The following is a 24,474-nucleotide window of genomic DNA, read 5'->3' as shown; positions in this document are numbered from 1 at the left end:
TAACTTGTATTTGTAACTTCAAAACTTGTATTCTCACAGATGAAACATGTGAGGTCACATGTGTGTATGAGTTGACAACCAGCAACACAAACAAATCTTAAATTTATTCACCTTTAATGATTTACATTTACAAATTCATCACGTACACATGCGTTTATATTGATAGTTCTCTTACCCTATAGCTTTGCAAGTAAAGTAGGCCAATATTGGACGATGTGGCATGTTCCGAGACTTACCAAAGAAATTGAGTGATGATGATTAAATTGAATCAAAAGGTATTCCAGCAAATAGTAGTTTAACAATGTCTTTGTGGTGTTTGGGTCTGGATGATACATTTGTTTTTAACTTGTAGACGTACGACTGGGTGCCTATGCAGAGCTGCAAAATAGTACTAGCAGACTGCTACACAGGGGTCTGTCATTGCTGATGATATGTGCTACATATTATTGTTAAATAAGTATTTCCCTGTCTAGTCCCACAGAAAGGAAAGTCGTCACTGTGTTTGATCCATCCATTAGAAAGCAATGTGCTGCCAACACTGACTGGCACATGAGGAGCAAGCTGTGGTCAAGGGTCTTGCTCAGGGAACCAGAGTGATAGACTGAGTTTCAAACTTGCAACCTAAGCAACCTTGAGTCTCTAAGACTCAAATGCTCGGATCTCTAACCATTTGACCACCACTCCCACAAGGTTCTAAAGAAACACAAAATTTTCAATAAACAATTAAATGTATATTTTGTTCCACAAAAAAAAGAAACATTTAACAATTATTTGAATGGGTCTTTATATGGACAAGAAAGAATACTTATTCGTATTTATTATTATTTATATTTTGGCATGTTCCTTGCAGCATTTCCAGTTAGCTCCAAAAACAAGAGTGAACTTTGTTTTTTGTTTCTTTTTCTTTATTGGTGAATCTGACACAAGACATCCACAAACAAGCGCATTTTAACAAAACATAGTTATAAATAGTTAATCCAGACATAAAACTCCCCATTCAACAAGCACAGAAAACCTTAATTATTAGTGATTTTGAAAATTAAAACCTTATTTTCAACCATGTTTAACTGATTCAACAAAGATGTAAAATATGTCCAAAAATTCTATGAAAAATAAATAGGAGCTCCAGTTCTTACATTGAAGTTGGTTAAGCAGCAGCTACACAAGTGTGAGCCCTTTTGATATTCTTATAACTTACTGAAAACATAGACTTAAAAATAACCACAAAAAGAAAGTTGTAACTTTGTATCAAAAATCATAACAATATCTGTTTTCATCTAGAACCACCTATTGAAGTGAATTCACCTTTTCAAAAAACAGTTTGAGGAAGGCAATTTGTTTTTTATTCAAAATGTGTTATCCATTGACTGAGAAGATTTCCAATCAAAATGAAGTTTTCATTCACAGTAATCTTGTGCGAGTGATACATCTGTCAGACAAAATCTTTGTCTCCACTGACTTCCTTTTCTTCACTCATTTTGAGAAAGACGGAACAAATTGCAACAGCACATTCAACACATACTTTACTGTTTTTTTGTCGGTCATTTTATGAAAGCAAACTATTTGAAATCATTAAACATACCAAAAAAAGACATAAAGAGCAGTCAATATTGTTGAACTATTTGCAAAACAGTCAATAAAATAAGATAGAAAATACTGTGCAAATAAAAAAACATACAGAAGGCACAAAACAGATGAACTTAATAAATTAACAGTTATTATTTTCATGTTTTTTTCCTTATTTTTAGTTAGAGCAGTGTCTTCTGTGCGACCGATTTCAATTGTTGTCTTTTTTCTTGAATTTCATTCATTTTCATTCAAGAAGATTCTGGCAAAACAAGAGCATAAGAGATTTAGTACACAGGTGAAAATGACATCATCTCTGAATCACAAGCTTATAAAATTATGTGGGGAAAAAGTCCTAAAACTGTTCTCAAGTACTCTTACCATGTCTGAGTCATGCTGGCAGGCTATACCGTTGCTGCTGGCAGCACTCTCCAGGTCTGCTGTGATGCCGTTATTGTCATCCGCGATGCGTAGGTTCGAGAAGCGATACGCGGGAATCCTGCAGAAACCACAATCAACTGCTAGCACTCAGTGGGTAAATGTTGCAGGCTGGAGGTGTGTGTTTGTGTCTAACCTACCCGGCCCCATAAACCCTTCTCCTGACAGCAAGGACTGCAGAGACGACGGCGACCAGGACGATAGCCGCTGCTCCTGTAGACACCAGGATCAGGACAAGCCTTTCTCTCTGGAAAATATATTACAAAATAGTGAACGACGGCAACAGAGGCCCAAACAAAGGAAAACTGTTTAAAAGCAGGTTCTCACTGGTGTGTCAAAGTGTGCAACTGTAGATGTGGACTTGGTAGAAGGGTCAGGGGTGGGTTTAACTCCACACGGTCGGATGATTGTCTGCACCACATCCTGTGGGGCGAACCCACCTTCACACTTGTCACTTGGGACTTTTCGGTACCTGTAAACATTTTGAGAAGACTTTGTCTTGGACGAGTATCCATACCTCAAAAAGTTTTATATATATATATATATATATATATATATATATATATATATATATATGTGTGTGTGTTTTGTCATACAACAAGCACACACTTTAATGTCATTTATTAGGATTTTACATGGTAGACCAAGCAAAGACCCATATAATTGTCAAATGGAAGGAAAACATTACACGGTTAAAATGTTTCACAAAGATCTGAAAACGTGGTATGCATGTGTAAACAACCCTCTGAGTCGATATTTTTTTTCTTAGTGGGACTGGTGCTTGTTCACTTCTCTCAAAACGCTCTCCTTCCCAGTTTTGAATAAAGCTGTATCTTGGCTGGTTTGGAGCTGTGCCATATCTTTATTTGGACAATGAATTGAACATTGACTTAACCTAACCCTGCTTTGAACTGCCAGCCTGCTGAGCTCCTTGGTCTTCATGATGCTGTTTGTTCACCTCTAACAAAACCTCTGACGCCTTCACAGGGCAGCTGGGTTTGTACTTAGATTAAATCACAGACAGGTAAACTGTATTTCGTTTAAGAGTATCAAAGCAAAGTGGATGAATGCAAATGAAACACTTTTATGATTTCCAAATAATTGACTTAAGTCAGGCATAGAAATCCCAATGAAACACATTGCCATTGGGTGGTGGTTGTAATTTGACGTGTGTGGGGAAAAAATTGAAGGGGTGTGAATATTTCTGTGAAGCACAGCAGAGTTGGACCCAAGTGTACATTAAATAAAAAAAGACATTACGATATTTTTGTTTAAATAGTTTTGATCGTTACCCTGCTGTCAGGAGCTCATCCTCCTCTCCATCCAGACACATCTCAAAGTTTCTGATTGGAGAGTTTTGCTGTCTCACACACTCCGAGGTGTTCACATGGCGATAGTAACCGTAGTCACTGTTTTCAAAGAGAGTAAGAGGTTTACAGGAATGCGAGCAACACAACACAAGCCTCCCACTCGTATACACAGGCTGTTTTTGGTGAGGCTATTACAAGCATTTCACCACTGACTGAGACTGAAATCTCTATAATTTCATTAGGAGATTATAAAAAATGTGGCATACCATAAGTAGTCCTCTCTTGTGCATGGACAGGGGCTTTGATTCTTGGTGACCACAAAGTTTCGCCCGTTTCTACACACCGACTGCTTCTTCAGCCTCCTATAGGTCTCCTTCATACCAAGGACACAGCCGTTTCTCTCTGAGTCCCCTTTGTCTGTGGAATGAGCCAGCCACTCTTCATAATCCTTCTTCTTACCTGGCAAGAAAATCAAAGAAAGCCCAATCCCTGTGTAAGTATCACTTGCAATCGGTTAAAAAAAAAAAACATAAACACGTACGATTAGCGAAAATCCCCTTTATGATGGCGGTGTTTTAATGTTTCTGTTAAGCTCAAAATGGTAACAGTAAATATATTAACTGGAACAGGGCGCTCTGATCAGATGTAACTGAGATGAGTGCTTTGCAGAGAAACACTGAAGGTGGGTTTAGCATTAAAAAAGGATAAATTTATGGAAAAATGCAGGGTTCACTGTTAAGTACTGTAGAGGACCTGTAATGCTGTGTGCACACTTGTTATATTATCTCCGGGGTAGACCGGGTGCTTTTATTTAAAACTGTCAAAAACACGTGCAGCTAAAGATTTAAATACCTATAATTCTTAGGCTGGATGTTGTACTTGTTTTATGCTCTCATTAAATATTTTTAAGTATCTTTGGTGCAAAGTATCGAGTTTTCACATTTAAAAAAACAACTTTGTCCACCTACCACTATGTGGCAGCATGTCCTAGAAATACGAGGCGGCGCGTCTGGGAAAGCACAGGCTTAATATGCTCTGTGATCCTGGGGGTATTGAACCATTCCGTCATTCCTGACTTACATTTCCTGGTAATGAGGCTCTGGAAGTCGATGGTGACGGCCACCCACATTGGCTGGCCGTCTTCCTCCGGCCTGAACCCCCACACGCTGACATTCATGGCCTTGGTGCCTGGCTCAGAGGCCAGGCCTGCGAAGAAGAAGGGCTGCTCGGTAAAGTTGTACGACTTCCAGCACCGGCCCTCGTCAGTGGAGAATCTGTTAAGGGATATCGGCGGCACGGTTTTAGGCGTGCATCATTTTCAAACAGCACTAATACTGAGGCTGGGAATCATTGCTTTAATTACTTAATGGTCTTGACTTGTCCTTCATGGTGGGCCTCCACAGCCACTATGAGACCCCCGGAGTCCAGGATGCTGTAGTGGTGAGGCCCTCTGAGGGTCCCTCTCCAGTTATACCCCCCATCTGAGGAAACAAACACATCTGGGTGCTGCGATGACGACAGAGAATCGCCCACAGTGCCTGGTGGAGAAAGAGATAATAATTAGGGTTTATCATAACAAATAAAACAGAGGGGGTACAATTCTGCTGAGTTACCATGAGCAATGACGAGACCAATGGCGGTTGGTTCAGACAGAGCGAGCATGGGAACTATGTTGTTATTACGACTGTGTTCTCCGTGAATATGAAGGTTACACTGTTAAAAATAGCCAACAAATGCAGAGTTAGAAATTTAAACTGAATAAATGAAAACTTTATTTATCTTTTTGCATTTTTCTTAATTAACGTACACGCCCGGCATTGTCTGCACAATTCACATTCTCTGGTTTCTTCAGTTGCCTCCACGTTCCTCCTCTGTTGAAAGAAATGACAGATCTTATTCGGCCATCTGCAATAAAACAAAGAGCTACGGTCAGGAATCGGCTTTTTTGATTTTTATCTAAAGTAAAACCAAAGTTAACACTCACAGATGCATTGAGTTTATATTGACGTGCACAGAACGAAAGGGGTCACGAGCTGCTTTAAAATGTATTTGGCAGGATTTGGTGGCAGGAGAGCTAAATAGTGACGTGCTAAACCACCACATTTTTCGAAAGGTCGCTTTTAAGGAGTTACATTTTCTTGTCATTTTTAAAAGTTATCCTATCATTTATCCTAGTAAAAACCACAAGCTTTTTTCACCCAAAGATGTTTGTTCAATTGAGCCTTTTTACTTATTAAAATGGCAGCTAGCTCAAAAAAAATTTTTTTTTCCAGATTTTAGTCATGTAAGAGGGAAAGTATCTTTCCATTCTTATGCACTGCACTACTTATAATACATTTATAACAAACTCAGATGAATAACAATGCATAATATACTGTACTTTACTGTGTCATTATTTGTTTAAAATAAAAAAGCAACAAAGTCACTGTGTTACAGCCATCATTGCAGCATGAAAGTATCAGCCAGATGTTTGAGATCAGATGTGTTGATTGAATAATTTTTAGAAAGCATGAGTAGCTCTATTATTATTATTATTATTATTATTATTATTATTATTATTATTATTATTATTATTATTATTATTATTATTATTATGTAAAAAAATCAATCAGCAATCTGGAAACAGAAAAATGACCAGATTTAGCAATGATCTTACCGTAGTTCTGCTGTCCAAAACTCTGTTAAGCTTTATTTATTTAGTAAAACCTTTTTCCAAACTGTTTGAGGTCCACAACTTTACCTCCAAAAAGATGAATCATAAATGGAAAACAGTCAAGTTCACTGCCAAGCTTCCCAGAAGAGGATGTCCAACAAGTTTACCAGGAGCAATGCTTGGGGAAACTCTTAAAAAAAAATGCACCAACAGCTTTGAATGGAGACCATTGTGGACAGGGTTACACTCTTTACACTATGATTAGAAAATGATTGGACAAGCATGGCTTGCTTGGAAGCGTTAGAAGGGTGCAAGGAGAGGAACAAAACAGGACAGCTGCGGTTTGCAAAAAATATCAAATGAAGCACAAGGCAAATGGAGCAGGGAGGTTTAGATCAAAGAAAGCCCATTTCAGATATTTGACGGTGTGGTTTTGGTGAAAGAACAAAAGCCCGTACATCAACACAGCTACCCCAAACCAGCTGTTTACAGAGGAGTTACAATCTAAGCTTGTTTTGCGACCACAGAACCATGGTAACCTGAAATTACTGATCAAGCCTTGATCCCATCTTTGTTCAAAATAAAGGCAGACAGGGTCTATAGAACACTTAGTAGCTGCTCTGTCAATAAAGGCTTAAAGGCTTAAGACATATTTTAGGACACTTTCAGTAAAACAAAACAAAACAATAACATTACATCTGTACTGTCTTGTTTTTAACCGTCTCTGCCTACCCTGCCTGAACAGTTGTTAACACGCAGAGTACTTTTGACACAGATTTGTACTGTTAAGAGTCCAGCAACCCAGCTGGTTATCCTGCAGGAGGCAAGCCAGACTTCTGTGATTATAGTGTCACATGTAGAATCAGCTGTAAAAAATAAAGTCATTGCCAATAAGACTGCTTACAAGGAATGCCCAAGCAACATCCACTGTTCTTATCTGTATCCCCATTAATTGTTATTATACCATGGTCTGGGTGAATACTCGATTCTGATTGGCTGCAGAGTGTTAGTTAAAATGTGTTATAGGACACCTATAAAAAAAAATAAGTTCAGGTCAAATAGCCTAATTGTTCAATTTTTTTGCGCTAGCTCAAATATTAGCTGGTAAGGGCAAGACAATTGACGCTGGTTACCTTTGCAAGGCGTCACACCGAGAGATATTAAATAGTCCTCTCAGCCGCTTCTTGTGAAAAACTTGTTATTTTGACGGTGAAAAAGAAAACATTAAATGTGCATAGCCACATTATTTGACCCCTTTATACGTCAGTTGCTCACTCTGGTTGCATACAAAGTTTTTATGGAAGATTATCATGTCCTACTGGACTATTAGTTGTTGTTTTGGTGTCTATATGTTTTATTTTTGCTCAGTCTGTTACTAAATAAAGCCTTTTGTGTTTATTTACGGTTTTAACTGAAGTACATACTGCGCATGCGCAACAGGGGTTAAAACAAGGACGTGGCTAACGGCTATTAGCATCTCCCAGCGAAACAATGAAGAATGGTCCATGATCCAGTGGAAAAAAAGCGCAAACAAATATGACCCCAAGAAGGAAAACACTGGAATGTCGCTGGGAATACAGTTTGAACGTTGAACTGAAGCAGACGCTAAACCTGGCAATTGCTCAGATGTGATCACAGAGTTGACGTGAGTAAATGTTCTGATATGAGGCTCTTAAAGTTACTGTAGATTGGTGTATTTAACTAATAACGGTTGGTCTTCGATCACACAGAGCTGATGCTTTACTGTGAGGTATTGCAGAGGATCAGGCTCGGTCCGGCATTATTAAAAGTTGATTTATTTATTAAGCAAACTGGCATTATGATAATTCTGCCATACTGCCACTAGATGTCACCACATCTGTTTATATTTGATCGCCCAAGAGCGAATTAACTATCAAGATGGAGTGTTGGTGTATATAACCTTATCTTATTATGATCAAGTGGTTTTGGTCTTTTTTATAACCATATTATGTGACTATATACCTTTAAAGTATTTATGATTGATTTAACATTTATTTCTTAAGAAAGAAGGGATGATGCCCAAAATTAATGGACTTCTCATCCCTTACATGTCTACCTAGTCCCATTGAGTCTTAATCAGTTCTTGAGGAGTAAATGTGTAAGATGAATTGTTACATCTTTGTTGAGCTCTATTCGAGTCCTTTTGGGCCTGGGAGCTATCAAGCTAAGACTGCTAATCTAACGTCTGCTATTTCCAATTAGATCTACAAATAGTTTAGTGCCATGGTTCTCAAAGTAGTGCCTCTGCTGCCATTGATGGTACTCACTTATTTTTAAGGTCAATATGGATAAACTTTTATGTAAATGTTTAAGAGCTGTAATCTTTGCTTTAACTAAAACTTCTTGAAAAAAAGAATTGATTTTCATTTCATTTCCAGAACACAAACTGAAGCTGACGACAATACTTGCAGCTACTTTGTGTTCCCTTTATCTCTGAAGTCAAACCAGTATTAGCCGTGTTTCTGTTAGCTGTTCAATACCCAGCGAGATTTGCTAACTGATACGCTCAGGGAACGTGTTGAATAGTTATTAGCAATGTCTTCATCAGTATTTTGTATTATTAGATGCTGGATACATGTATTTCCCTTTAGGCTTAATCAGTTCAATAAAATCAAAAGTGCTAATAAACAGTCTTTTACTGTGATTATGATGTGTTAGGCAGTCATAGTGGATTTTGCGTTTGAGGTTTGTATGAAACCTCTGACTCTGTCCTAGTATAGGAATCAAAAAAGTCAAACTCTGGTAAATTTTCCAACTTGAAGCTCATACATTTTATTTCCGAAGTAACAATTATATAAGCTTCATAAATCTTTTAGTGCCCGTGGATCACAATTTCCTTTTGTTCCCCCTTCCTTTCTTTCTTGTTTTGACAAAACACAACAACTTGACCAAACCAAAATCCTTCTCCACTACTCTTTCTAAATGTCAATCAGTATAGCAGTACATGGGAAACTTTAGGGGACGTTCTTGTTGTATTTCTGGCTGGGAAGTCTAGAAATCCAACATAGACAAAGACAATGCTCATATGAGGCATATGCTGCAGACTCCTTGTTTGTTTGTGGTTTATTTCAGTGACTGTGCTACATTGTAACATGCAAGCTTGGCATTTAATGTAACAATTTAAGTCATTTATTTTGGATGGATGAAGACTATTTTCCTATGGATATAACCTTTTCACCTTAATCCCAATGTTTACCTAACTATAAATACATTGTAATTAGCATGCATAAAAGAAACCTGTGTGGGTAGGGCTCCAGAACTGCCTCTGGCCCAGTGCCCTAGATTTGGCCCAGTGCCCTACACAGCCAGGGCTGTAATGAAATGTTTGTAATGAAATGTTTGAGAACTATTGGTCTAGTCAAAGTCCTCAAATCAAAATAATTGAAATGTTAGAACCTTAATTGAGCTGTTCCTTAACAAATGCCTTCAAACTACCACTAACTTAAGCATTTTGTTACCTAGCGTGCCTCTTGAAGCTTCAGATCTTGGGAATCTTTGTTCTCATATATAAATTACACTTTAAAATATCCTATATGGTAACTATTCATGGTTGTATTTCGCTGAATTCAGGATCAAATGAAGACCAAATGACTTTCTTTCTGACTCAAGTTGTGAAGCTTTCATCCTGCAAGAGAGTGTGTTTCTGTTTTGGTAGTATTTGTGCGCATGAACATGTGTAGAAGAGCCTGACTGATGAAGAAACTTACCAACGTCTAGTTTATTAGTCAGGTAAACTCCTCTCAGAGAGGTGATGTTGGTGAAATCGCTCTTCCTGTGTCCGGCAAACAGATGTCGCTCCAGCGACTTGGAGAACAGTATTCCACGGTCATCTGATGTGTACATGGTTCCAAAGAAGGTGTCTGACATGAAAACAAACAAAATACACAATAACCCGAACGTCAAGTGGAAGGCATGACTAGATAATGTTGGAATCTGTGTGTTTAAACAGTTGGTTTGCAATTTAGCACATAAATCACATGAAAGGGAGCACAGGCGATGACTCGCTGACACACGAATTGGAAAGTGACAATAAACAGCTTAAAGTCCTCAATCCTATGTTATGAGTGTGAATATTACACAGATGTTGGCTTAAGGCCGGAAGGACAAAAACTGCTGAGAGACGTGATGGACATCATGAAGAGTATGCGTGTTACACCCTGATCCACAGACAAGATTGCCCGTTTTTGCAGCGTAACCTAATTCTTCCTCCCCGCAGCCAACAGAAGATAAAGCCCCCTCTGCCCACATGTTTCCCCTATTTATCTCTGCAGTTCAAAAGTCCCACTAAGCTGACATTGGAGCAACAACTGCAGCAGATGCGCAGGTCATTTTAATAAGAAAACAACCAGAAAAGCTTGAACGGGCAAGAGAAATGTAGGCGAATATAATAGAGAAGAGGAGGAAGAAGAGGATCAAAACTGGATTTGAATGCAGATTTATGAAATGCTGTGGATGATTAGTCAGCGTCACAGAACCAGTGAAACCAGTTTGGTCTTTCTTGTCAACAGTTTCCATCGCAAAGACAAAAGTAGCTGAGAAAGCAATAAATTCTTGCGTGCCTTAAATGTATTTGCAAGCGCAAATAAGTCAGGCATGTTTTAGGATTCGCTTTCTTTCGCCTGACTGAAAAAACCCAAAGCAAAATAAAATGTTGGGGTGGGGGTGGGACTCCATAGATGAGGAGTTGAACTCAGCCTGGGGATTTGTCTGATACCTCCTGGGTTGTCCACATGCATAAAGAGCATGTCCTCATCGCCGTCCAGGATGGAGTAAAACTGCAAACACACGCACAAATGTAGAGAGAGACAGTATGAGGGTGAGAAGATCTAGAAGTGCGTAGTTTTTTTTTTTTCCTTTTTGATGACTAATTTAATCTCCTTCACAAACACAGTCTAATCATTGCGAGACAACATCTTTGTTTGCGGTGTCAACATAACGTGTGGGCCGGAGTTTCATTGGGTCAGGCGTGTATTCAGGGAGTGCTGGAATAGGGCAATGTGGCCGTTCTTGTTTCAGCTTAATCCAGCCTCTCTAAACAATGTCCTAACAACCGTCAATTTGTAAAAGCCAAATCTGAGAAGATTTATAGTAATTTAGTCATTGTTTTCACCAAAGTCAGCAGAAAAATTATCTAGACGCTCCTTATAAAATACCCGTTTTATTTCTGGAGGAAAATTATTGTTGTCAAACTATAGTATGTGAACAAGGCAAGGAAGTGCTCAACTCAAATGAAAGGTAAATAACAGTTTTTATGCTCTAGGGGAAACATTTAAAGAGCCTAACATTAAAAGGCCTGCATGTCCACTGAGATCATCCTAGTTTCCCAACCAATTTACTTGTAGCAACACTTCTCAACAAATTACATCTTAAAGCACTTTACAAGCTTAACAGATCAGGTTATATGTAGAGTTACTAAGTCAGTTGAGTCAGACAGTCCAGATAGATCTGAATTCAATTCCAGTTTGATATTAGTTATAAAACCATGCAATCAAATCCAGTCTGAATTGAGTCACCGGCGTTGTGGCAATCCCTTCCCCTGAACAAGAATGTAGAGACAGAGGACGGTTCGTTGCAAGATCTCATACTGAGCACATGTGGTGATGGTGGAGAGGAAAACTCCCTTTAGCAGAAGAAATCTGCAGCAGAACTTATGGTAACTGTGCTAGCTCAGGATACCATACCATACCATACCAACTTTATTTATGAAGCACTTTATACACCGACAGGACCAAAGTGCTGGACACAGTCATAAAATACAATGCAATTATAAAATAGAAATAGGATAACCTAAGCCACTCTGATTATAAGATTTGCTAAAAAAAATTAATGTTGCATTCTGTCTTGTTCAGAAGTTTACATAAACTCTTTGTGAGCATGAATTTCATGTTCATGTTCAACACTTATTGATGCATTGAAATGAGTCTTTTTCCTGAAGGGAATCACAATCACACATATGCTTGTGAAAATCTTCAGTATATCTGGGTCATCACAACAGCAAACAGACTTAAACCAGAGGCAACCGGACTTTCCTTTTAGTACTTTATGAAAAGAGTCTGTCAATTCTGGCAGCTCGCACTTGAGCAACCTGCAGTTGGTGCGCTGCTGTTTTTAAGGACATGGAGGCCCATCCTCCTAGGCACAGGAGATGCAAATCAATGAACCACCCACCACAGTCCTGGACCGTTAGAAGCTATTGTTTCGAAGCAATAGCTTCTGACGTTAGAAGCTGTTGGTGTCAAAACGTTTTCAGAAAGAACTGCGAACAGTCCGGATGCCTGTTTGCTATGTCACACATACCTGCTCAGATATATTCACACACACCCTCTAATATCTGGTTTGTCCCATAGAAAGTTATTAATAAAGCACTTGTTGTCGCTATAAACAAGCGTCTGGCACAATTCTGCCTGGATGCTTGACCCCCTTCTCTTTGCAGAATTGGCAGTAATTATTTAAATGGGTTAATTTTCTTACACGGATCCACCTTTTGAGCACAGGACATACATTTTTTTTTTGGTCAGGGCTGTCGAAAGTCCATACAGAAACCATTTTTGTATCTTGTTTGAAATAAATGTCCTGTTGAAACCAATCATGGGACGAGAACTGTCAAGCTCAAAATTGCAACGCCTTTCTACGACATGTCAGGAAACACCAAGGGTAAAGAATGTCATAAACTGGAAACTGCTTGAACCTCAGCATTCTTCTTTTTTTTTTTTTAAAGTGAAGCCAGTTTAACTACAACAGGTTAAGCAATAATAAACATGAGCTGCTCTGTTTTTTAAACACTAAAGGAACTTACTGGATGACAAGCACCCTCATTACAAGAGATATATATCTTCTATTGAAAGCGATTGGCAAACGATTGACAAATCAAAGGAGCTTCAGCTACTAAATAGGTTGATAAAAAATAGGCTCATAAGTAACTTTGCATGGTCATCGCTGCATTCACTATCATTTTACAGCTTGATTTCACAAGCAATTATTATACAGAACTGGATTCATATTCATCGCTTCACCTTCTGCAGCTAACCTTAAAGGTTGTCTTCAGGATTTAATCAGATACAGTTACCACTTAAGACACTGAAATACATTGCATCACTCTGTTGAGCTGTGGTTACCAATTTCTATGACATAAACGATTTTTTCAACACTTAACAGGAGTTTGGTTGAAGTGATATCAGCAGCAGTCCATCCTGTCAGCCTCTAACATATTAAAGTTGGACTATCTGGTAAATCTGATGCTAGTTGTGATAGTTTGGGTTTCTTTCGGTCACTTCTAATCTTATTTGTTGTCAAAAATGAAGCAATATGAAAGATGGACAGTATTTTGTTGCAAGTGATGCGTTTTTTTATCACTTTTACCAACTTACAAACTAGCCAACCCATGTTTTAGTTTTTGAATTTAACAGATAGGAACTACCAAGGCACAAAGGGTACTAAGTACTAAGGTACTTCCCCAATAACGTCACACCTACTGGATCAGGGGCTTTATGGAGGCCACTTGTCCAGTGAGGGGAGCGGCCACAATTTGCATGGCCAGTTATTTTTTTCAAAATCATAGCTTAGGTTTGTGTCCTTAGCTTGCAAAACTGGGCTGCAAAACATGAATCAGAGTTGTTGATAACAAGGTAAAGTTTATGCTCCTTTTACAATGACCGTCATACTGAAAGAGAGACTCCACTGTCTGCTGCAGACAATGGAGTCTCCTGTCTCTCTCATGTCATAGGACAAACTACATTGTACTCTGACAGCTGTCAGTCCTTCACCCATTTAATGATGTTAATGAAGTTGGAGAACAAGTGTATAAAGTTTGTCCACATATGATAAACTAGAGCGGATTAAAAGAAAATACGGGTCTAACTCTTATTGACTCACGTCAAAACAGAGCATAAACAGGCTAATGTTAGCTTATGGCTGTCCCAGGTGAAAACATTGTCAGCACCAGCCACACTTAAGTTTATCATAGTATTTGTTGGAAAATATATGTTCAGGAATAACTACAGTATCAGGCAAAAAACTCCTAATCTGAGCAACCCAAACCCACAAATTCAAACATTTCTGTTCTTCTTACCTGCTCGGTGGATGCAGACGGCAGAAGGGCCTGACTGAAGGTGTCGCCTTGGTCTGCTGAAAAATACATGACACGGGGAGACCTCTGGGAACAAAACAGCGCGTCGCTTAACATATACACGGAGAGGATATGTGGATTATTATCAGGATGGTTTGGTGTCCTCTCATCTTACCGGGTCTTCCATCACAGAGAAGAAAAGAAAAGCTCCTATGTAGCCAAAACTGAAGATGTCCTCATGAATTACGGTGAAAGTCTTCCCCAGATCCTTCGTCCTCTTCAGCACTAAATCCCCTCTCTCTTCTGCTTCAACTAAAAAGAGAAGAGTAAAAGCATAAACTAATTGCACATAAAAAAACAACATTGACTCAGACAAAAGAAAAACAGAGCTTGAGTTGCATACAGTTTATATCCTAGCTTCATATTTAAAAAAAATATTAGATGAAATAAGTAAGGGAAAGGGTTTCTGAGTGAGCTGTGTCTGCCTTTCATTCAAGCTAAATTGTAATGTGTTTAAACAGTGAAATATGAGTTCATGTTTGTTTTCCTGTTTTGCTTTTTTTTATTAACAAAATACCTATGACTCTTTTTCTCTGTTTAAACAATCTCGTGTTTTCATTTTTTCACTGTGACAAGCCACAGTGACGGTTTAAATTATGATTAGCTGGTGAAAAGTACGACAGTAAATGGGAAACATTTTAGTTAATAATAAATACAAAGTACTGAAGTCATGATTCCAAAATGTGGCAGATAATTAAAGTTCCAAGAAATACTTGATATATTTTAACAATAAAAACATGTTTTTGTATTATAATTACAATTTCATTATTATGAAACTTGATTATTTAATGACTAATTTGTTTACTAGAGTGTAACAATTCTTGCATTGGTTTTGTAAATCAGTTGCATCACTTTATTTATTAATTTATCTATTTTGCTGTTCAAAGGGCATGAATTTCTGCAATACTCTCCTGACCTAGCCTCCCTGCTTTTTCTCCATAACAGTAATTAAATAAGCAAAATTAAAATTGAGCAACACCCCAAGAGCAGTGGGGCCCATCTCAGCCTCCCTTAGAAACTTTCTCTTGGTGCCGCTGAACAAATAGACAAACAAAACCTGACTTTTAACGTTTTTGTGTGGGGTAACCAACATGTAGGGCAGGGTAGTGGTCTAATTTTTTATGTTTAATATCGACCACGACTGGCTGGTATGACACAGCCATTAAAAAGAAGCCCAGGGGTGTCCTGTGTTTACAGATAATTCTTTGACTCAATCAAGCATTGTCCAAACTGTTTCTTAAAGTGTCTAAGACTCTTTCTGAACAATGCATTTAAAACAATGATTGTTACTTCCCTTTTATAATTTTGTTGTTTCTTACCAGCATCAATCCGACTGAAGCTGAAGAACAAGTTTTTTCCCGCTCCCCTGATGAAAATGGGAAGTTGCAAACATTACACAAACAGACAATATGTCACAAGATTCTCGTTACTAATGTTGTTGTTTTTTACAGCATAACTCTTTTCTGTAGAGTATGACACCCTACAAGGCTTTCTCTCCTAATTGCCAGATGCTACGTAGCAATGTTTTGTCTTAGCCATTTAGTAATCTACGCTCAGTAACAGTTTCCTGTTTATCCTCACCATGAGAAAGAATGCACTCCATCGTGAACCTTTGTCCATTTAGCACCAAAGTCCAGAGAGAGCCAAAGACCGCCCTGCAAGTCAGGAAACAGAGCAGTATTTGCTTTTTCTTTAGGGTGTGTTCTTGATATGTGTAGCTCACATGTTGACTGTGTGACTGTGTGAGAATATAAAACCAACCGAAGGATACCACAGATGAAAGACATGAGCATGGAAGGGAACCCTGAAAAGCCTTACATCTATGCTGAGGGCCACCAGATAGTCAGGGTTGAAGAAGTGGTAGGTAATAGGCTGAGCCAGGTGAAAAGGCAGCTGGATGAACTTGAATGTTGCGCCAGCGTCCGTAGAGGTGAAGATGATCCCTCCTGGGTTGTCCACCACGGCTGTGTCTGCAGTCAGGATCACCTGCAATGAAAATGGGTCGTGAAGAGACACGAGTTGGATCAGTTATCATGCAGACAGAGCCCTGCAGCAGTGCTTGAACTTTTCACGTTTTGGTACAATCTCTTGATAGAGGAAGTATTAGCTGTACAAAAAAAAAAACAAATCTGGTTCTCACAGAGGAGTAGATCACTGGAGAAAACCACTTTAAATAAAGCCATTATAAATCCCAGTTATATCATATGCAGTGTCAGCAAATATATGGAAGAAGACGTTCTGGGCAGTTGAGAACATCTGCAAATTTTCAACAACACTGAGTGGATCTGTGGTTACAGCCAACGTGAGTAGAGTTGATTAGATAACAGGAAATGTGTCTTCACACTTTTTGCATGGTAACACTGTCACTCCCACCTCCAAGCAAACAGCTTCAGCGTTTCCTAGGATTCAACAACTTCTACAGACGTTTCATCAGAGATATTAGTCCTGTAGCTTCCCCCTCATGTCTCTCAACTCCATTAAGAAACTTTCTGTCTGGTCTCTCAAAGCAGAAACACCTGCTGAGAACTAAAACAAATAGATTCTCCACAGCTCCTATCTTTACCCATCGAGATCAAACTGCGTAATTTGTTTTTCCTTAGGGTGTGTTCTTGATCTGTGTACCTCACATGTTGACTGTCTCTTAGCTGAGAATATAAAAACAATTCATCACAGAAGGGGATGCTTCAGATTCAGGAGTGGATGCAGTGCTCTCTCAACAAGCATCTTCTGATGGCAAATGCCACCCCTGCACCTTCTCTTAAAAACATTTCTTCCCTACAGAATGTAATTGCGATACTGCAGATCGGGAACTCCTCGTCATTATGTCGGCACTAGATGAACAAACACTGACTTAAGGTCAAGGAGCAACCCATCATCATCTGGACAGAGCACTGGAACCTCTCCTATCTTCAGTCAACAGTCAACTAACTGATTAAACTCACGTCAGTCATCACTGATCACTGTTTTTCTCTCTTTTCAATTTTTATTGACACACTTATTACCCATGAATCCAAAAATCTTAAACCTGATGCTTTATCATAACAGCTCTCAGAAGAAACAGCAAATGAATCAGAACCCATCCTCCTGCAGTGCTGCACAATTGGATCTATGTCCCAGGATCTTGGGAGCCTCATTCAACATACTCAACAGGAGTATGTTGAGTACCTGGGGCTCCCTCTCCCCTGGAGAGGGAGCCCCAGGCCCTCTATGTGTGCCACCCTCTGCCCATTCACAAGTTATACAACGAGCTCACCCATCTCATTCCTCATGCCATCCAGGGACCAGTTACACCATTGGCCTTCTCCACCACTATAGTGGTCCAAACTTAAAAAGGATATACTGGAGTATATTTCAGCTCGCACCACTTGTGCCAGAAAAAAGACTAATCTTGCTCAGTTCTTCTCTTGCCTCTTCCTGTTCCAAGCTGTCCTTGATCCCACATTGCTCTTGATTTTGTTACTGGTCTCCTGTCTTCCAAAGATAAGTGTTGTCCTGACCACCATAGACCATCTCTCCAAAGCATGTCATCTCATTGCACTTACCAAGTGACCCTTTGCTGCTGACACTGCTAAACTTCTCATGTTCAACATGTTCATCATGTTTTCAGACTATGGCATCCCCACCAAGCTCATTTGAGACAGAGGTTCCCAGTTAATAGTCCAAGTCTGGAAGGACTTTTGTTCAGTGCTTGGTGCCAAATCACGCCTCTCTCCCAAAGTAATGGACAATATGAATGTCTTAACCAGGAACTGGAAAACACTCTTCGTTGTGTATGTGCCAACAACCCTACTTCCTGGTGCCAACATCTTGCCTGAACTGAAAATCTCTGCAGCCATCAATTATCAGTTATCACCTAAATTTTCACCCAAGGTCCCATGTCTCCTAGCCCTCCAGCTGATCTGACTCATTGATGCTCATCCTGCCTTGATGGCCCGGCACATTGAAGTTTCTCAACACTGTGGTCGTGGTTTACAATAATTTGTCTACTGGAAGGGTTATAGCCCTAAAAATCATTCCTCGCTCTTTGATCATGGATCCTTCTCTCATTCGTTATTTTCAGGCTTCTTTTCCTTTCACCTCTGGATGGCCGTGAGGGGCATTCAATGAGAGAGAAGTTTCGTCAGATGCAAGGAGTTCTGTACAGGTTGTTGTGTAGATATGTGTCCGTCTCTACTCAGCACTTCCTTGTAGGATGTGACTGGAAAGTGGATATCCATAGCTGCAGCTTGCTCGTACTAATAAGAAGGAGCATACAAGAGGAACAGACACCACAAGACAGATGCCAGATTGTTTGCTCACTTGGCGTGGTAGTAAAGCCTACGTTTGTTGTGTTGCTGTTGTGCTGAAGTTCTGATTTGAATCAGTGTTTTGTTCAACTTTTTCAGCAAAACCAGTCCATGCATTTGCAAGTTCCCAGGCTCCAGTGCTTTGCTTCCTCACTTTTTTGACTGTGTCAAGTCCTTTCAAGATCTCCTCAGTTTATCTGCTCGTTGTTCCTCTGGCCGTCCTCCTGGTGCCAGCCGTTCGCACCACACTGCAACGTACCCCAGTCTCACCTGCCTATCTCCCCTCCAACCCCATCCAGTCTGCTGTATGTTCATTCCTGGAAGGACGTAAACTAAGATGCTGTAGCATCAAATACTTAGTCTCCACCAGCCGCCAAACACGGTCTATGTGGATCTGCCCACCTTCTCCTGGACCTTTATGTTCCTCCTTAACCCAGAGGAGTTACCCTCAAGCATCTCACTGTGTCTGTCATGTTTTAACATTTTGACTCTAGGACAGGCAACAAATACAAACACACCCTCCACCACATGCAACACTCTTCAGCAACTGAAACACTTTCAGTTTGACTCCTTCTGTAACCTCACACAGTTGCGATTCTTGGATTCTTATCAACCATGAGGATGGTGGAGGACAGATATGAGTTCAATACAGAGCACCGCTCTCCAACCGTGCAAACTGATGGCTGTACTGTTAACTCACTGAGTGTCCTGGTCCGACACTGACTCCAAACTCCTCCTTGATGAAAGTGTGGTTGATGCGGTGGGAGATGTCGTGGAAGGACTTGCCATAATCAGTGCTGTTGGGAAGAAAAAAAAAGCCAACTCATTAACACTCTGCGCTGAGTAGGACGAACATGCAGGTTAAATTCTACCTCACCTCCGGTAAAGTCGAGAGGAGCCTCCTGTTAGGTAAGAATCAAGCGGACTACTGATGGTTGACAGCACCAGAATCACCTGGTACATGGAGAACACCGTGTGATTGGAGCAGTTCTCAGTGTTACCCATAGACTTATGAGAATACTTATTCTCACTTCACAGTAGAAATGAGTTCAGCTTTAGCATAAAACTTAGTTTCCCAGGGAAAGAAGTTCTCACAGCAAAGTCAAACAGGGCAATGAAGCCATCAGATGAAATTCAACGCTTCGGCGTTATAGTTTACTCAGGTTTAAGCTCACAAACAATTTGGAAAAGGTTACAAAGACAACATCTTGTTATCTGAGCATTGCTCAAGTTTACCCTTTTCTGTTTGAGTCAACTCTAGAGACCTTGTAATAAGCTTTAATTTCTTTAAAATTGATTATCATTAAAATTGACTAAGGAAGCCACGTATTCACTGCAGGTACTTGCTGCAAGAATTCTGATAAGGACTTATTTGTACAAATCCAACCTATTTATTAGATATCCTAGCAGGTCTTTCTACATTTCTTTAAAAATGCATTTGCTTCCTTACTGCACAACTGCGTCATACTTGTTTATTGTTGTCTCTGATTGGACTATCTCATCATTTTTAGCACGTGCAAGCCACATAAAACATAATTCTAGCTAAATAATTGTATTTGTTTGATTGATAACAGCAAGCTTCCACTTAAGCACAACCCATATTTATGCTTTAAAATGGAAAGCAGCATGTGTGCATGAAGAAGGCCATGAGGGATACTTACTCCTGTCCCATCACCCACCCATGTGAGGATCACATAGGAGCCATCATCACCATTAAACCCTGTCTGAGAGGAAAAAGAGGACAGAAAGGGCTCAAACCAGTTTACATCCACGTTTACTCCAACTTCTGTCATTCTTTTGTGCTTCCCTTGGCTCTTACATCTTGAGCCGCTGATGGAATCATTTCATTTTTCATAAACAACATATTTTTAGATCATTAATCAGCCTCCCTTTTGTGTCGCAGCTCTGGCCTCAAATAAATCTTAATTACTTATTAACAGGTGCCTTTTTTTTTCAGCCACAGAGCCTCTTACTCTCACCTCCTGTGTGTTGTCATCCAGAATCTTGTGCTCAGTCGGGGTGAGCGGGAGCCGGCAGGGGGTGAAGGTAGGACCACGAGAAGTGTCCAAGGTGTCCGTGGAGCTGCCGGTGTCCCTCCGGGGGCGTGGGAGCATTTGGCCCCGGCGGAGAGTCACCGTCCTCCCCCAGGGGCTGCTGCTGTCGGCTCTGAGAGGGATGGCAAGGTGGATGACGCACAGCCCGCCAAGGAGCGCAGTGGTCCAGATCATGTCAGCAGAGACTGTTGGACTCTCAGAGGGACTGAAAGGGTCTCAGGGAACCTGTTCTGGCTCAGGTAAAGGTGTTGCGCACTGAGAGCAAGCGGGGGGTGGGGAGTGCTCGAACGGGTCATTAACATAAAGTGCTGCGTTGAGAGAGCAGGTGCTTACACCCGCATTCATATGACCTGCAGGAAGGATTAACATTTCAGCAGAGCATGTGACTAAAATAGACTTCATTTACTGAAACGGGCTCATAATGAATTTAATTCTGAAGAAAAGGCACAAATTAAGTTTATTCATGGTGCGGACTGACGTTAATGACATCTTTGCTTTGAAATAAAAAAAAATAAAAATTCTTTCTATTAGTAGCTTTTAAAGTATTGTAGTATCCAAGGGATACATACTGAGCACAGTGGATAAAGTAGGTGCACCAAGAGGAGAGCATGGCTGTGTGCGGTTGTAGGGAAAATCTCAAACAAAGAGAATCAGTGTGAGAAAAATGCCAACAAAAACGATCAAAATCAGATACAAACTTTTTTATAAATTCATTATATTTCTCTTCATTATGATTACTACGGCTTACAACTAAAGAACATAGACATTTCTAATGCAAAAAATAATAAATAAAGATAACAATAATTAGAAAATCATTATATGGACAAATGTTATGGTCTTAACAATCAGGGAGAAAACCTGCTGACTTGACAGTTGTCCAGCAGACATTTACTGCAGTACCACCAGCAGTACCTGAGCTACAAAGGGTCATTCCATATAGCGCCGTAAACAGCAAGTAAAAAGAATGGGAGAAAGCAGCAATGATATTACAGCCTGCAGGCGACTGTGAAGCAAAGCCCTACTAAGTGTTTATGAAAAGATTTGCAGTACAGCTGGAGTCAGTGCTTCACCAGTCACCACACACACATCCAGGACATACAGTAGGTTACGCTCTTTGTGTTAGGCCACTCCTTAACCAGAGACATAATGTAAGAAGTTCCTTACGAGGGCTAAGAGGAGGAGGACTGGATTTCTGTTGGGTGGTTCAAAGTCCTTTCAGGTTTGGCATCCAGTGTCCGGCAGATGAAGGGCTTGGCTCTGAATCTGAGATCTGGAGAGCCACGTCTGCTGCTAGTTTGGGTCAACAGTGTTTCATCAAGTCCGAGTCAGCGCCACCATCTGTCAGAATAGAGCACCTCATGCTTCACTCAGCTGACAAGATTTTTGAAGATGCTGATTTGATTTTCTTGCTGGACTTGGTAGCACCATCCACACTGCCAAATCTCCCCATATGAGGTTCAATAATCATGATAACACAGCCCCTGGATCAAAGGAAACAAGCCATACTGAACCTCATAGAGAACATTTTTATTTGACTTATATGATATTCTAGTTTTCTTAGAAACTTAATTTTTGGTTTTCATTATCTGTAAGCCATAACCATCAAAACTAAAGGAAAAAGACTATTGAATATCAATCATGTGTTGAATCTATGGCCTATATGAGTCTCCCTTTTTGAATAAAATCACTGAAATAAACTTTCCATTGTCTGGTTATATTAGCTCCTGTGCCCGGCTCCGTCATGGTAGTATAGAAGAGATGCACGACGTTGACTAATTTTCAGGTATGATCTTTACGTCATCCACCGGGGTGAGCCTCAAATGTCAAAGAGCCTCAAGACATTTCAGGATTTGATGCTAGTGTTTACTCATGTTTTTTATGAGTGCCGGTGTTAAAAGGGGGGACGTGTACAGACAAGGAGTGATTTTAAAGTTCTCCAAAAGGAAAATAAGTATTCTGTGGCGATTCATCTGAGAGTGCTCCTTGCCAACGAGGTGCAGCTGTCGTGCCGCGGGCTGATTCTGTAAACAGTTTTAAAATCTTCAGCCAAGCCAAGCAGTTAAACGACATGTCAGCTTTATGTGAGTGTTGTTCCAATTTCCGTGTCATCATTAGGTTTTGGGAGCGACAACAAATAGAGCGTCAGTCGGAAGGTGTTAAATATTTCAAAGTGCAGAGGTATGATGGAGACAAAACCGCAGCATACATTGCCTTAACTGCGAAAGGAATCCAGATATCCAAAAGCCACAAATATCCATCCATCCATTTTCCAACAAGCTGATCCCTATTGGGGTCATGAGGGATGGTGGTTCCTATCTCCAGCTGTGAATGGGCGAGAGGCGGGGTCCACCCTGGACAGGTCGCCAGTCCATCGCAGAAGCTACAAATAATGGATTATAATGTTTGGCTGAGTCTTTTTTAACATATAAAAGAACCATAATGTCAAAGAGATCTAATATAGCTGCAAATACAAACATTTCGGGTTAAATTTTTATTCGAATGTATAGAAATGATTGCCTATGCCAGCACCATTCTTTACACCCTTCTTCATAAAATATTTTATTGCAATAATATTAGCTCACAATGAACAAAAAAAAAAAAAAACTTTTTAATTCGAGTACACTTATTTAGTTTAGAACGGCCAAAATTTCCCTGTCTATTATTGTCCAGTTTTACCCGATGTGGTTTTCTACTTCTGCAGCCAGTATGCTTCAGGCCACAGTCTCTCGTGTGGTTAGAGATCATATTTTGCATTCCTTGGTTTTACCAAGGAATAAAAGGTACTGGTTCTTTTTTATATAATTTCAAACTGGTGTGCCCATTTTGCTCTTATCTCGTGATACAACAAGACATTTTTGTCCATTGGATGTTTTTCCTTTTATGGGACCCTTCTCTGTAAACCCAGAGAGTGTTCTGCATGAAAATCCCCGTAGATCAGCATTTTAAAAATACTAATGATGACAAGTCCATCTAGTAACAACAACCATGCCACATTCAAAGCCACTCTCTTCTCTATTGCTCAGTTTTAACCTTTATTTATAAAGCACTTTAAAACAAGCCCAGCTGTGACAAAGTGCTGCACATAGAAGACGAAACATTTAAAACATAAAACAAAAAGGATAAAAAAACTCAATAAGAACAGTTAAAACGATAATAGAATGAATAAAACAATAAATCAGATTAAAAAAAAAGATAGTCTAATGTTGTATTAATAGCCAAGGAATAAAAATGTGTTTTTAAAAAAGAGTTTTAAAAGTGGACAGTGAAGTGGCTCATTTGATTTTGAGGGGAAGATCATTCCATAGACTTGGAGCAGCAACCCTAACCTCATCAGCACCTTATAGCTCTCAGCGACCTCAACAGGTTGTGTTCACCACATTTCCCTAAATGCACGGATCTATCCGTCTATCTATTGAAAGGGCGACGGTAAATGCCAATAATCAAACGGTAAAAGTTACTGACCCATATTTTTAGAGCGCTTGATGAGGGGTTGTCAAAACATGAAATATTAAAGCTTTTCGCCAGCTCTGATGGCTGGTCTTGCCTGTCTGTATACGTGACAATCTCAACACTATCAGGATGGCATTAACAAAAAAAAAAAAAAAAACATTTAAAAGACTCCACCACCCACGCTTCTTATTAGAACCGGTTCGTGTAGGTTTCTACAAAAAAAAAAAAAAATCATAAAGGTGAACACTTGCGTCAATAGTGCCCTCACTTTTGTCTTCTAGCGATGAATCACTGTCAAAGATTTCACTGGCCTCCAACTTCTGAGTATGTAACGCTCCCTTTTTCTGAACCAGAGCAATGGCTGAGCAACGATTATCACCCAGTAATCTAAAATACAAACTGCAGTCCATATAAAGGAAGCTGCTATTACACAGTTCTTCTTTGTTCAGACATTCACGGGACCTGTTGATCATGCGGGCTCTCAGTCATAATCCTGGCTGATTAACTTGTGTCGTTCCTGCAAGCCCTGTATTAAAAAAAAGAGTCTGTTGATGTACTTGAAACTCGTCAA

The 24,474-nt window shown here is 39.8% G+C and overlaps 1 protein-coding gene across 1 annotated transcript; it reads right to left on the bottom strand.

Annotated features, from left to right (window-relative positions):
* Nucleotides 1-916: 916 nt before the first annotated feature.
* On the bottom strand, nucleotides 917-20,904 carry si:dkey-159a18.1 (sortilin). The gene is made up of 21 exons (XM_012869692.3): nucleotides 20,379-20,904; nucleotides 20,061-20,123; nucleotides 19,277-19,353; nucleotides 19,100-19,196; nucleotides 15,932-16,099; nucleotides 15,695-15,768; nucleotides 15,433-15,479; nucleotides 14,229-14,365; nucleotides 14,057-14,140; nucleotides 10,703-10,763; nucleotides 9,696-9,848; nucleotides 5,122-5,219; nucleotides 4,928-5,027; nucleotides 4,678-4,852; nucleotides 4,395-4,588; nucleotides 3,581-3,773; nucleotides 3,297-3,413; nucleotides 2,332-2,476; nucleotides 2,145-2,251; nucleotides 1,948-2,065; nucleotides 917-1,828 (listed from the first exon to the last, which is right to left on the bottom strand). The coding sequence occupies exons 1-21, from the start codon at nucleotides 20,625-20,627 to the stop codon at nucleotides 1,814-1,816; spliced, it is 2,472 nt and encodes an 823-aa protein (XP_012725146.2). The 5' UTR covers nucleotides 20,628-20,904; the 3' UTR covers nucleotides 917-1,813.
* Nucleotides 20,905-24,474: the final 3,570 nt, after the last annotated feature.

Source organism: Fundulus heteroclitus, chromosome 17, assembly GCF_011125445.2.
Source record: "Fundulus heteroclitus isolate FHET01 chromosome 17, MU-UCD_Fhet_4.1, whole genome shotgun sequence".
NCBI classification, from domain to species: domain Eukaryota; kingdom Metazoa; phylum Chordata; class Actinopteri; order Cyprinodontiformes; family Fundulidae; genus Fundulus; species Fundulus heteroclitus.
The sequence above is the reverse complement of the archived record's forward strand: the minus strand, read 5'-3'. Positions and strand labels throughout refer to the sequence as shown.